At 49.5% G+C, this 13,634-nt stretch overlaps 1 protein-coding gene and 1 long non-coding RNA gene across 6 annotated transcripts in view; both read right to left on the reverse strand.

Moving 5' to 3' along the window:
• LOC109696778 (uncharacterized) overlaps positions 1 to 2,503 on the reverse strand; it is a 30,215-nt gene extending 27,712 nt beyond the window's left edge. The window contains exon 1 of one of the 3 annotated variants that reach the window (XR_012443416.1): positions 2,150 to 2,503. This is a non-coding gene — a long non-coding RNA (uncharacterized lncRNA). The remainder of the gene's footprint in view (positions 1 to 2,149) is intronic. The other 2 variants (XR_012443414.1, XR_012443415.1) reach the window with 2 other exon arrangements.
• Positions 2,504 to 6,600: 4,097 nt separating this feature from the next.
• The window catches only part of Morc2 (MORC family CW-type zinc finger 2), a 38,451-nt gene continuing 31,417 nt past the window's right edge, over positions 6,601 to 13,634 (reverse strand). For 2 of the 3 annotated variants that reach the window (XM_020179987.2, XM_074060620.1), the window contains 7 exons: positions 13,311 to 13,442; positions 12,849 to 12,903; positions 12,133 to 12,274; positions 11,777 to 12,001; positions 11,574 to 11,667; positions 8,185 to 8,373; positions 6,601 to 6,873 (listed from right to left, as the gene is read on the reverse strand). In XM_020179987.2, the coding sequence (XP_020035576.1) occupies positions 6,805 to 6,873; positions 8,185 to 8,373; positions 11,574 to 11,667; positions 11,777 to 12,001; positions 12,133 to 12,274; positions 12,849 to 12,903; positions 13,311 to 13,442 (906 nt within the window). In that variant the 3' untranslated portion in view covers positions 6,601 to 6,804. The remainder of the gene's footprint in view (positions 6,874 to 8,184; positions 8,374 to 11,573; positions 11,668 to 11,776; positions 12,002 to 12,132; positions 12,275 to 12,848; positions 12,904 to 13,310; positions 13,443 to 13,634) is intronic. The other variant, XM_074060619.1, reaches the window with a different exon arrangement.

The raw sequence follows: 13,634 nt of genomic DNA on the forward strand, positions 1-13,634 counted from the left end.
AGAAAAGGCAAAATTCAACATCCTCTTATGATACAAGTTCTGAAGAAATAGAAGGAACGTGCCTCAACATAATAAAGGCTACATATGACAAACCTACAGCCAACATCATACTCAATGGGGAAAAAATGGAAATAATTTCCTCTAAAGTCAGGAATGAGACAAAGGAGTCTGCTCTCACCACTCTTATTTATTATAGTACAGAATTCCTAGTCAGAATAATAAAGAGATGGAAATAAAAGGGACTCACACGGGAAAGGAAGAAATTAAATTATCCCTACTTGCAGATGGTAGTTCTTTACTTAGACCCTAAAGATTCCACCAAAATAAACAAATAAAAAAACTCTGAGAGCTGATACACACTTTTGGAAACACAGCAGGATATACAAAAATCAGTAGCTTTTCTATATACCAACAATGAACAGGCTAAGAAAAATTAGGAAAGCAATTGTGTTCACAACAGTCTCAAAAAAACAAAAACAAAAACAAACCCTAGGCAGAAACCCAGCCAAGGAGATGAAAGATATCTACAATGAAAACTACAAAACCTTGTATGAGAAAAGCTGAAGAAAGCAGAAGATGGAAAGACCTTCTGTGCTCATAGATTGACAGAATCTGTATGGTGACATGGCTATACTACCAAAGCAACTTCAGATTCAATGAAACGCCCATCAAAATCCCAATGTCATTCTTCACAGAAACAGAAACATCAATCCTAAAACTCAAAACATAAAAGACCCCAAATAGCAAAAGTAATCCTGAGCAAAAAGAGCAATGCTGGAGGTATCACAGTATCAGACTTCAAATTATACTACAGAGCCGTAACAATAAACACAGCATGGTACTGGCACAAAAACAGAATAGAGGACCCCGAAATAAAACCACACAGCTACAGCCACCTGATCTCTAACAAAGAAGCCAAAAACATACACTAGAGAAAAGCCAGTCTCTTCAACAAACAGTGCTGAGAAAACTGGTTCGCTACATGTGGAAAACACACTACCCTCCCCATTTCTCACCCTGCACAAAACTCAACTCCAGTTGGATCAAATATTTTAATGTAAGATCTAAAACTTTGAAACTACCACTGGAAAGCTTTGGAACATTTAGGCCTAGGTAATTATTTCCAGTTGCCCAAGAAATAAGAGCAAGAAGGGACAAATGGGGCTGCATCAAATTAAAAACTGTGCACATCAAAGGCAACAGTTTCCAGAATGGGAGAAAATCTTCCTAGGCCACTCAACAGAAAAACGATTAATATCCAGAATATACAAAGAGCTCAAAAAACTGAACTGCAAAAGAATAAATAATTTGATTATAAATGGGCAACTTGGACAGTGGTAAGAAAAATACAAATGCTAGTAACACACGAAGCCAGGCTCATCATCCTTGGCCATGAAGGAAGTGCAAACCAAAACGACTCTGAGATCCCAAGTCACCCAGTCAGATGGACGGGCGTCAAGGTCACAAAGGCTGCTGAGGATGTTGGGGGAAGGAACACCGTGGGTGGGGTGTGAACTAGAGTGACCACTGTGGAAATCAGTATGGAGGTTCCTCAAAAACCTGCACATAGACCTACCTTATGACCCCGCCATACCAGGCCTGGGCATATGTGTGAAGGAGTGTAAATCAGTCCACAAGAGAGACACCTGCACACCCGTGTTTACTGCAGCTCTGCTCGCAACAGCCAAACTGCCATCAGCCCAGGTGTCCAAGAACCAATGACCTGACAAGGAAAATAGTGTAGCACACGTACTGTGGAATATTGTGCAGCCAGGAAGAAAAATGAAACTGTCATTGTAGGGACAGGAGCAGTGTTGAGTGAGATAAGCCAGGTTCAAAGAGCCAAATATGATCCTGACGACGACAGTACATGGACGTGAAGGGGGCCGGTCTGCAGGGGATCAAGGGACGGAAAGAGGATGGAGAAATCCTACCTGGAACCATATGAGGACAGCATAAGGAGACCCCAGACGCTGTCTGAAGGGGGACGAGGGGACTGGAGGATAAAGCAGGGGAGCTCGTCGAGGTGCACGGGACGCGTCTATGCAGCTCTCACCACGAGAGCCCACTACTGGTAATGTATACTCATTCAAATAGCGTTTTCAAGATACAAGGGACAGCCCATCCCCAAACCCAAAATACTGCTTACCTTTCAACAAACAGCACAAATGAGGCCAAGGGAACAGCTGCAGGGAATAAAAGCCGAGAACCCACAAAGGTCTGGGGCCCTTTAAGGCCTCCACCTTGCAGCCATAAGGGGGCCTGGCCAGTCCCGGTAGCGACCCCTCAAAACGCTGGAAAAAAGAAGGGGGAAAGTTCCATTTGCACGCTGGCCTTAAAAAAAAAAAAAAAGGTCAATTTTCTGCTTCGGGTGAGGGCGCCGCTGAGAAACCTCCACAACGTGAGGAAGCCGCCCGCGCCACTGTGCGTGCGACGCCCTCGGGAGCGCCAGAAACCGCGAGGCCGTCACTGCGCATGCGCGGGGCGGGGAGCACGTGACGCACCCCGTGAGCGGCTCTGCGCCTCTGCGCATGCGCCGCTGGGCTCCCCGCCGCGCGAGTCGCGACCGCAGCCAGTGCGCTGCTCAGAACACAACCGTTGCAACGCAGAGGCCGGCGAGCGTCGGCCACCGGCAACGCCTCTAGAGCGATGGCAAGGTGTTGAGGTTCCTCCGTCCACGTGAGAACATACAATTAGCCCTTAAGTATGCGTGGTACGATGGGGAACTTTTGACAGTGGGGTTCTCTTGCCTTGCCCACCGAGCCCCAAGCCCAGTCTAGTGACATTGGCTTAACCGCGGGGGCAACAGGGAAGGGGATCGAGAGCCCAGAGGTATCAGCAGAGAAGTGAGGAGGGGCAGGGATGGACGGTAAGTAACAGTAGCCTAGATCTGGCAGTCCCTGGGCAGGCGCTTGAGGAGACAGGAGGGGACATGTCTGCCAGAGCGTTCAGCCTCTCACGGGGGAGCGGCATCCTGCGCCCCCAAGCTCTAGGCCTTTGCTGGCAACTGCTAAGAATTTCAGAGCCCCAGGAAATCCTACAGGCACCTGCCAAGTGGGCTGGGTGGGAGGCCGCTGGGCAGCCATCCTCCTTCACCCTTGGGGAAAACAGACGGGCCTGAAGGCCTACAAGTGGCTTGTAGGCACCAGGGAATCTTGCAAAGGCTGGAGGTCAAGGAAGGAAGAGGCTCCCAGCCCCCATGCCGACTTCCACCAGCAGTTCCAGAGGATTCTCAGCTTTCTACAAGGGCTGGATAAATTCCAGGCGGAGACCTGGTTCTGCGGCTGAGTAAGCTGGAAAACCTCTACGGTCACCCAACGCCTTTATTTTAAGAGGAACAGAGAGCCAGAGTGACTTGTCTTGAGGCCTTGCAAGCTGGAAGGAGGAGATTTCTGCTGGACTCATCAATGGCCCTGGTTGGGCCTAGCACACCAGCAAGTTACTGAATAAAAAATGGCTAGACTGAAAAGCAGGCCGGGCAACACCATGGCTTGTCGTCTGTGCTGCTCACTGTGGCGAGGGAGCATCTGAAGGCATGTTCTTGGGGAGTTCCGCCTCTGGGCCAAGCTGACTGACCGCTACTCTAGTCACGCACAGTACAGCCAATCCCACAGGGAGCCAAGGTTCCATCTCCCAACAAAGACCAGAACCATTCAGTGGAACTCTCAGGCATGGTGGTGATTGTCAGTGGTCCCCTTAAAACCTGACTCAGTTACAGAATCATCTTCCAACACCCAGACCACCCAAGCCTGGCTTGAGTTCTGTGGAGATGACAAAGGTTTCCAGCTTTGTCACAAAACTTATTGGTCCTCAGAGCTGTGAGCAATTGACCAATAAGCTTGAACCCAGACTCAGGAAACTGGAGCCAACGAGAGACCCTCCAAGGCAAAAAGCACTATCCTCAGAAGGAAACAAAGTTCCCTCAGCCTGTTATTAATCCTTGTCTTCCTCCAGTAAACAAAATGCCATGCCCTTTGTCCTTTGACCTGCTAAGAGACACTATTCCTCCAAAATGGGGCGGTAAATCCTGAATCTCTGAGGCACTTAGAAGCTGAGGTGCCCGAGTAAGGTAGACGCTTTCCTGACTTTGCCCGTTTTTCATTTGATTTATAAAAAGGACTCTAACCCAAGATTCAGAACTATGTAACGGCCCTGTAACAGAAAAGAAACACAACTGGCCAAGGAACATGCTTCATCTCATTAATTCAAACTGACTCAAAAACCTGTCACTTTTTTTTTTTTTTTGTGGTTCCAGGGCTTGCACTCGGCCTACACCTTGAGCCACTCCGCCAGCCCTTTTGTGTTAGGTATTTTTGAGATAGTCTCTTGAACTACTTTGATCTCTGCCTCCTGAGTAGCTAGGATTACAGGCGTGAGGCACTGGCGCCCGGCAGACTCATGGCTTTTCACATCAGTGCAGTTGGAAGAGGAGATTAGAGGAGAGATTTTGTACTGGCAGGTCGGGGGAGGGCATGCCACTGGTAGGAGTTGAAATTCAAGGGGATGCTGGAAGACAGCATGGAATGTATCTTAAAACTGTCAACGCACCAGTCTAACACAGACGTTCCCCTTTTTGGAATGTTTCCTCTGTACAGCTCTAACACGCACTCACCACAGTGTTTTTCATGTCAGAAACAACCCGAATGTTTATAAGTAGGAACTGTTAAAATGACAATATATCCAAGACAATGAAGTGCCCTGTGGTTGTTCAGAATAAAGTAGACCCATATAGATCATTCTGAAACAGGCTCAGGAGACACTCAGCGGAAACAGAACAAGACGGGTGTGTTTGTGTGCTAAGGATGGATCTTTCCCAGGAGACTCTGGGAACTGGATGGAAGAAAGCATGGCTTCTCATGGTCCAGCCTTGTAAGTGTTTGGATTACATGTGTTACTTTTAACAAGAAAAACATCCCTCTCCTTAAAGATCAGAGCTGCCGTCCTTTCTTGCAGCCTTGTGCTAAGTAAGATCTTGCCACAAATAAGCCAGACCATTCCCCTCCTCCCAGGTCATCAGACAATTCCAAACAGACCAGCTGTCACCATGATGGTCCCAGGAAAGGAGTGGGGGAACCCCTACATTTTATCTTCCCATCCAGAAAGCAGAATCTTTGCCTGGCGATCAGCTGCTGAGATTGGATTAAGCACACTCATCAGTTAAAGCTGTAGTATCTAGAAATCCAGTCTCCTTTTCTCTGGGTGTTCAGGAGGGTAAAACAAACAATGGTGGTGATAAAGATTTTCAAAAACTGTTTAAAGCTGCAGGGTAGAAAGAATGAAGAGGAATGTGCTGGACTTCACTGAGAACTCAGGGTTTGGGAGTCTCGCCAGAAGTTGATAGTATTGTGTTTTGATATATTTAAGCAAAAATCTTGAGTTATTACCCTCCAATGAAAATGCAGGACTAACATCCTTATAGATGGGCCATGCTCTGCCTGGGGTCAACAGAACTGAATGTGGGAGGAATCACCAGCTTAGAAAGCTCCAAGAGAATGTTCCAGACAAAGAGGACCACTTCTGGGTCATGTTCCCCCACCCCTTTTCCCAGGGCTGTGGTTTGGGGAGGATCAGAACACCACCATTCACAAGTACTGTCAAGCCACAAGAGCAAGGAGAAAAACCCTTGGAATTCCAGTTTGGCCAGGATCCCTCACCACTGGGTTAGGTAGTTGGCAGAAACACCCAAAAAGATTTGATTCAGGGATCAGTGGTGTAAGGTCGTAGTTCCTGCACTTTCAAACATCCTGAATAGGAGTGGGCAAGAAAATGGAACCAGAATTCTTGCAATGGCCACTAGAGAACAACTCAGCAGCTCTTGCTTTTGCCTGTGACCCTGAGCAGTGGTGTGAAGGACAGGCAGGGAAAGCCAGGCGTACTTCCTATAGACATGCCTCTGGAGTCCCTGCACCAGAGGCCCTACTTCCTTACTGCTGGGATTCTTTAGACATGCCTCTGGAGTCCCTGCACCAGAGGCCCTACTTCCTTACTGCTGGGATTCCTTAGGGCTGAGCAGAGGGGAAGTAGGGAAGCAGCAGCAGGACCTCCAGGGAACCAGCACCACCCGCAGCAACCACCTGTTCCAGAGAGCTCTTTGACACACCTGCACCTTCCCAGAGGAATCCCTGGGAGTTCAACAGAGATCCAACTCAAGTTACAAAGACAGGAAACCCGGCAGCCCACACTTAACTGAGGATGTCACTCCTTCAGACAGAGCCTGGGTGGTGCATGGGGAGGCTGGACAGCAAGGGTGTGTCTTGCTAGCGCTGCTGGACAGCTGCTTGAGCCAACTGCAGACCTTCACGGTCCCCAACAGAAGACGGGTGTCTGCTCTGACCACAGCTCCTTGTGGGTCTCCTGGACATGAGCTCTGGGGCCACACAGCTCTGGGGAACTCTCCTGTCCCCTTCCCAGACCCCACTGTTCATCCTCTAGAAGAAACTGTTCTTATCCCAGGCCGGCGCTAGCCTCACCACTATCTTGGGCCTGCAGCTTAAGTGGCTCAGGCTCAGCAAGCTAGTGTGGCAGAAGCGTAAAGGTTTTGTCCTTTGCCCAAGAGTTGCACACAAAAAAAATGTACGGTCTCCCAGTAGGTACGACATCTTGTTCTCTTTTTAAAAATAAATATTTATAAACTTAGGGAGGAAGAGTCAAAGAACCAGAGTTATCTTTCCCTCCAAAAGCACAAATGTCCCATGAGTCAAACCAAGGTTAAAGTCCACCAACTCATAAATGAAACTTCTCTCCCTGGAAACTGCTATGTTGAGGGCAGGTGGGCAGGGGAGCTGATCTCTGGCACCCAGCCCCTCAGTCCCCCTTGGTGATGAGGTCCTCGATGTAGGCATCCAGCTCATCATCTGTGTTGATGTCTATGTCCTAGAACAGAGGGGAGTGGGGGTCAGCCCCAGCCGGAAAGTGGTAGTGGGGCTCACCTCTCCACCCTTCTTCTCATTCCTGGGGCTGAGCCCAGAGTCCCCTCCCATCCCCTCCACCTCTGCTGGCAGGCTCCTGTCCCATTTTTATTCATTTGTTCATGGTGCTGGAGTTCGAACTCAGGGCCATGCACTTGATTATAGCTGTACCACTTGAGCCAACACCCAAGCCCTTTTTTGCTTTTACCTATTTTTCAGGTAGGGTCTTGCGTTTTTGCCCGGGGCCAGCCTCAAACCACAATCCTCCTATCTATATAGCCTCTGGCATGGCTGGGATTACAGCCATGAGCCACCCAGCCGTTCTGTCCTGTCTTGATCGTGCACTAATCCCCATCTATGTGCTGAGATGATACCCAGGCTTCTTACTGCGGCCCTGTCTCAACCCCAACTTCTTATCTGCATTAGATGTGGTTCCCTCAGATATTAGCAATGTGCCCAGCTCTCCCCGTTCTCACTGTCACCACCCAATGTCTGGGTCTCCACTATCTCTCGATGACTGTGGCAACTTCATTATGAGGTCCCCTGGTTCTAACCTGAACCCCTGCAACCAGCCAGATGTTATACTGAAAACCAAACCATCCCACCCCCTTCCAGTGACCGCCACTGCTCTCAGAACCAAATCCCATTTCTACTACTGCCCACAAACTCCCTGCTCAGGAGTCCTGCTCATTCTTCCCTCTGCCTGGAGTGGTCATGTTCCACCTTTGACATGGGCAGTTGTCAGTCTCCACTCAGAGACCACCTTGAACACTCTCGTCAGGAGCCCCCCACCAGTTTTTGGTCTCTTGTCAATCACCTCATAGCACCATCACCCGTAACATCTGATGTCTCTACCAGACCGTGAGGCTGTGAGAGCAGAACCTTATCTGGCCTATCTTGCTCTCCCCAGGACAGGACAAGGCAGGTCCTTACTGTTCACTGCCTGGAAGGACCAAACCCTAAAAGCCCACCCCCCAACTTCTGAACTACTTGATCCTACCTGGGGGGTCATCTAGAAAAGCAAGAACTTTGTTTATGGCTTGGAGGGTTGAGGGTTCTCGAAGATTTTACCTAGGAATATCTAAACAAGGGACAAAGTCAGGTGCAGAGGGTCTGACTGGGAGGAGGCCCAGGCAGCTACACCATCTCAAGCCCTCTGGTCAAAATGCTATAGCCAGAATTGCTACAGGACTACAGAGTCCTACAGGAAGGAGCAGGAAGTACCAGCCCCTCCCTGAGACCAGGTGTGTCAGGCAATGACAGGGCTCCCACTCACCTCCTGCACCTTCTGCAGGAGCGCCACAATGTTGGTCCTCAGCTTGTGCAGCTTCTCCTCCGTCTCCCGGAGCTTTCTCTCAGACGTGCGCAGACTCTCCTCTGAGGCCTTGGCCCGCGAGTCGGCACGGCTCTGGTAGGAATGGCATAGATTCTGGAGCCCTACTTCATACTGCTTGAAGTACTCCTTCTGGGAAAGCAAGCCGGAGGAGGCATGAGTTCACAGGGGCCCCTAGAGCCATTTTCTAGGCACGGGACCACACAAGGGGCCTGGTTTGAGAGAACACAATACAGAGGCAAGCTGCCTTCCTCAGTCCAGGGGCCTAACACCTATGCTGTGGGGCTGCCACGAGGACAGGGACCCGATCACACAGTAAAGCACGGAGCACAGTGTTCTGGCAGATAACAAGTGGTGAGCGCCCAGAAAGCCTCATTCTTCCCCTTCCGAATGGCCAAACAAGGACTCCAGGATCACCTCTCAGCATAATGAGCCCGTCTAACTCCAGAAGAGCCCTTCCGCACTCCTCTACATGTCTTACCCAACAGTGTCCGGACTAAGTGCTCTTCCACAAGTACTAATCAGACACCTTCCCATGGCAAATAGCCCACATTTGTGAGTGAGACATTTTTGCAGCATCTCCCGAGGACCTGAAACCTCCAGTGGGTGGTGGTATTAATTAGCAGTTTGTCTAGACGGATGGCTTTTCAAACTTTGAAAAGGCAGATGACGTATTTCAAAGATGTTACATGGTTCTCAGTGTAGAAAAAAATTCAAGTAGTATGTCTTTGGATTAAACCATTTATAACATGATTTACTTGTAAATCACCACTGAGAGCAAGGAGGTCATTTTGAGGAACAGAAATGCACAACTCCTGGGTAGTCACTGTAGTGACCAGTTGGTCAGACCACCATTCTTTACTTCTACAAAGACAAAGAGAGAGAGCTTCTGACTGCTGTTTCTAAAACTGTTAGTGCCAAGTATTTCACTGTGTCATTCACTTCACAATCAAGACTACTTCTCTTAAACCAAGATAGCAAAAGAAACTTTACATTCTGCACAAAATTATCTTGGCAACACAAAATAAGTAATTCAAAGCCAGCTCCAAAGTATTAAAATTCAGTCTACGATGATGTCTTGAGGACAACCATACTAGGTTTGGGAAGTTTTTGGTTGGTTTTGTTGTTTTTATCTTTTTGAGGTAACTGCAGATCTGTAAGCAGCTATTCATTAGTTTTTTTAAATGGTATTTAATTAATATTTGCAGGGCCTCTCTAAAGCTTTCTGGAACTCTGGATCTGGCATGTCAGGGAAAAGGACCATAATTTGCAGACCGATAAGGACATGATGAACTTAGAAGGCTCAAGTCCCTGACAAAAAATAAAGGTTTGAGTGGCTCTAGCCATTACAGCCAAAGGTCAAAGCTGCAGACTGGTATTATACCTCCTTTAAAAAGTAAGTTCAATGAGTATTTTTAGACTCAAACACTCACACTAACTGTGATTTGGGCCAAGCAGTCATGCCCACTGCAGAGGTCCCACTGCACCCAGGCTTTGCTCTGAGTTTAGCAACAACTTTAAGCCAAAAGCAACAAATCTGACAAGAAGATGCCAGCCAGACCTAGCCGCCCTACCAGCTGTTTGTTGCCCTGGGATCTGCAGAGCGCACCCGCAGCCTAAACAAGGGCAAAGCTGAAGCCCGGAGCGTTCTGTCACGAGCTCTGCCTCCTCTCCCAGCTCTTCACAAGCGCCATGCCTCCCTTTCTCATGGGGACAGAAAGACCTCTCCTAACAAGTGCGGGGTTCAAATCTGAGCTCTCTCACTGACCAATAAACTCAGCTCTCTGAGCCTTAGTTTCTTCAACTCCTAGTGTATTCTATGTTTTTCAAAGTAGAAAGACAAAACCCTCATGTTTTCCTCTCTGGCAAACTGAATCAAGCACGTAGCTGCCACATGAGGGTCCGACATCTTGGGACATACAACCCTGCAGTCTCCAGCCTAGTATTTTGCCCTTCCCTAGAAAACCCAACAATTCCCACCACATAAACTCCCCGCTTCACAGGGCTGACTCCCTCCCAGAGCGTTCCACCCTTGCCTCCCCCACATCTCCACCTACTCTCTGCACATCAGCAGCATAAGACATGGTGCTGGCACTTCTGGTGCAGTACTGATCTCAGCTCATCCCCTTCCTTATACTCGCCCTGTTTCTCCCCAGTTAAATCTCTTCAACTACCCACAGATATAGGACAACAGGGCAGTGTGACTCTGCCTCCTTCCTGTCACCTGCCACTCAATGACTGGCTTGTCAACAACCTCTGATATACAGCCTTTTCGTCCTCCGGCCCAATCCCACCACCCTGCTCCCATTCCCTCTGACCTTTTGGAGTTCAATCAGCCTCCCTGTCCCAGAATCTCCCACCCACCTATCCTACCCAAACATGGCCTAGGGGCAGGGGCAACACATTACAGCCCTGGACCAAATCTTTATAAATAAAGCTTTACTGGAACACAGCCACACCCATTCCTCGATGAACTGCCTACAGCCACTTTCATGCTGCAATGGCAGAGCCAGCAGTTGCCACAGAGGCCGTACAGCCTGCAAACCCCATGTGCTAACTAGTCCTCTACAGGTTTGTTGACCCCAGTCCTGGACATGGTTCAGACGAACAGTTGTTAAGCTCAAAGCTTTGCTGGCCCTCCTTTCCTAGAGAGGTGAAATTAAGCCAGCAGGACTAGACAGGGCCCCTTCTACCCTAAATGCTCACCTTACGCACCCCCCCCACACACACACTCAAGTCCCCAGCTCAGAGAGCCCTCTTTTCTTTAGACTGAGTTGCTCTTCCTCCTCCCCCAACAAGTGTCACAACACTCAACGCATTTGGCCTCATGTCCAGCCACCCGGTGACACTCAAGTCTCTACTGCATCTTAAGCCCTATCCTGCTGCTTTCTCTGAGGACTGGCCAAGGGCCTGCTGGAAGAGGTGACACATCAACATGGTGTGCCATGTGAGCTCTGGTGCTCATCTCTCCACACCACACGCTTTGTCTTCCTCCCTCCTCAGTCTCGAGCCGTAGGCAAGACAAGACCTATCTGTGACAAGTTTACTCCCTCTAGTGGGATAGAGAAAGAGGATGTACTTGTCCAAAACTGTCAAACCAGGCCTGTCCTCCACAGGGAGGTTCCACTCGTACCTGTGGTGGGCGGGGTTGGCTTTCTGCATACCAGAGTCTTCTCTACATTTTTCCCCACAACACGAAGTCTCCTCCTCCCTTCTCTCAGTAGAAGGGAAGCCAGCTGAGTGGGGCACACAGCTAAGAGCAAGCAATTTTAATACACACAGACACGGAAGGGGGGGCAGTGTGCAAAACTCAAAGGTCAGGCCAGACTCACCAGAGGAAAAGAGATAAGCTCATCTGAATTCATAACACTCAGCTCCTTCTTGGAGATGGGGAAGCTTGGAGGCAGGAAATACCGTAAGCAATTCCTAAGAAAGAAAGAAAGTAGGTGGGGACAGAGCTCAGAATGACAGGGAAAGGGAGGAGAACTGTGATCAGCCCAAAGCAGGAAGACAAGATGACAAAGGAGACGCGTACCGGAGAATCTGGACCAGCAGGTCAATGGTCTCATGACTGGTGCTCGGGGCAGTGGTGTCGGGCTCAATGCGGATGCAATCAGAGGTAGAGGACTCCGTCACAGACACAGGCTGCTCCATCACCACGGCCTCCTCTTCCTCCCCACCCTCTTGCTGTGTGTCGGGGCTTTGATACTCTGGAGAAGGTGGCTTCATCAGTCGCACATCTTCACTGCCTTTCTCCACCCTATGGGGAACACACCTTGTGTCAGACTGTCCTGGGCTCCTAGAATAGGCTGCAGGGAGGGGGACCCAGGACACTTTCCCCACTGCCCTAGCTGACCCCTATCATTCTGGCCTCCCAGAAAGGAGCATTACCAGCGATCTCTTGGTGTTGTGTCCGTGGGCACGTAGTCAAACTTCACCTTCCACCGCACCACATTCTTGCCTACCTCCACAGCTGTGACTCGGCCGGTATACCATTCCCTGTTCACACGTACCTCCACATGCAGCCCTTTATCTGACAATTCAGAAGTGAGAACCAGAAAACTAGGTCAGCACTCCTACTTAGTCAGGCCTGCCTTGCCTTGGACAACAGGAGCCCTAGATGCTGGCCCCACTACACAAGATACCCAGAGTCCAGCCATTCTAGTCTCCATCTGTCACGAAGGTGCTGAAAAGCATGACAATGAGTGAACACCAAAGAGTTAGTGTTAAAAATAATCACAAGCCGGGCATGGTGTAATCCCAGCACTCAGAAGGCTGCGCAAGAGAACAGGGAGTGCAAAGATATTAAGTTCAAGACCAGCCTAGACTACACAGTGAGATCCTGTCTCAAGACGGTAATTAATACCACATGTGCACACAGACAGACACAAAGCAGGGCTGGAATAGGACTCAGTGGTAGAGCAAGGCCCTGAGTTCAATCCCCAGCACTAAAACCACAAAGGGCTGTGATCCTCAGAATTCTGCTTGGGATTAGACTTGGGTCAACTGCTGCACAAAGCCCAGGCCCCACCCTTTGAGAGGAGACTGGTCAGCAAAGGCTCCGCTTCTATCTCCACCACAGCTGCTAGGGACCTCCCCACACTCACCTTGCTGAACTCTTTTGAGGTCAGCTGGGTCCTCTTCCCCAGCGCTGTCTGAGAGCTGCAAGGAAAACAGTCTAGTTACACACATCCCCAGTGCCCTGTTTAGAGCAAAAGTCATCAGCTGTCACCCTCATGTCTTAGGCTACAGTTTAAGTCACTCTCTAAAGTCATGATCCCAGGTATCTGCCCTTCTGCCACCTTTACAAACAGAATGTCACAAACATGGGAAAGCATTAATTCCAGCCCTCCAGGTGTGCATCCTCTAACTTCAGGCCTGTATTTAGAGCCAGTCTCAGTCAAAACGTATATGACACTGCATTTCTAGTGACCCAGAGTCCCTGAGAGGTCACCTAGGCTTGTGGAAGGCTCAAGTCAAGAACACAACAGGAACTGGTGCAGACTGTGGGGGGTGCGGGGCACAGGCCGCAGGAAGGGAGGCTCTAGAACCTCACCTCACCTACCCACCTCATTTGAGTCCTTCTTTTCCTCCTTCACAGCAAACTTGCCCCGCTTGCATTTCTCCTTCCTCCTCTCAGCCTCTTCCTCAGCTTCGTCCTCATCAGAGACCACAAGACTCCGCTTACGACCAGGGTTAGCCTACAGCAGGAACAGAGTGGGCACGTGAAGACCACCCAGCCCTGAAGGAGCAGGAAGGTCTCACATGGCTACAGCAGCTATTCTGAGAAGGGCTCATGCTCCCCTTGGTCCCTGCTTTCCATTATTCTACACACATGTAAGCAACCCTCTCGGCCCTTGAGCTGTGAGGTCCTTTGCTCAAAGTTGCCAGAG

This window comes from Castor canadensis, chromosome 18 (assembly GCF_047511655.1).
Source record: "Castor canadensis chromosome 18, mCasCan1.hap1v2, whole genome shotgun sequence".
Lineage (NCBI taxonomy): Eukaryota > Metazoa > Chordata > Mammalia > Rodentia > Castoridae > Castor > Castor canadensis.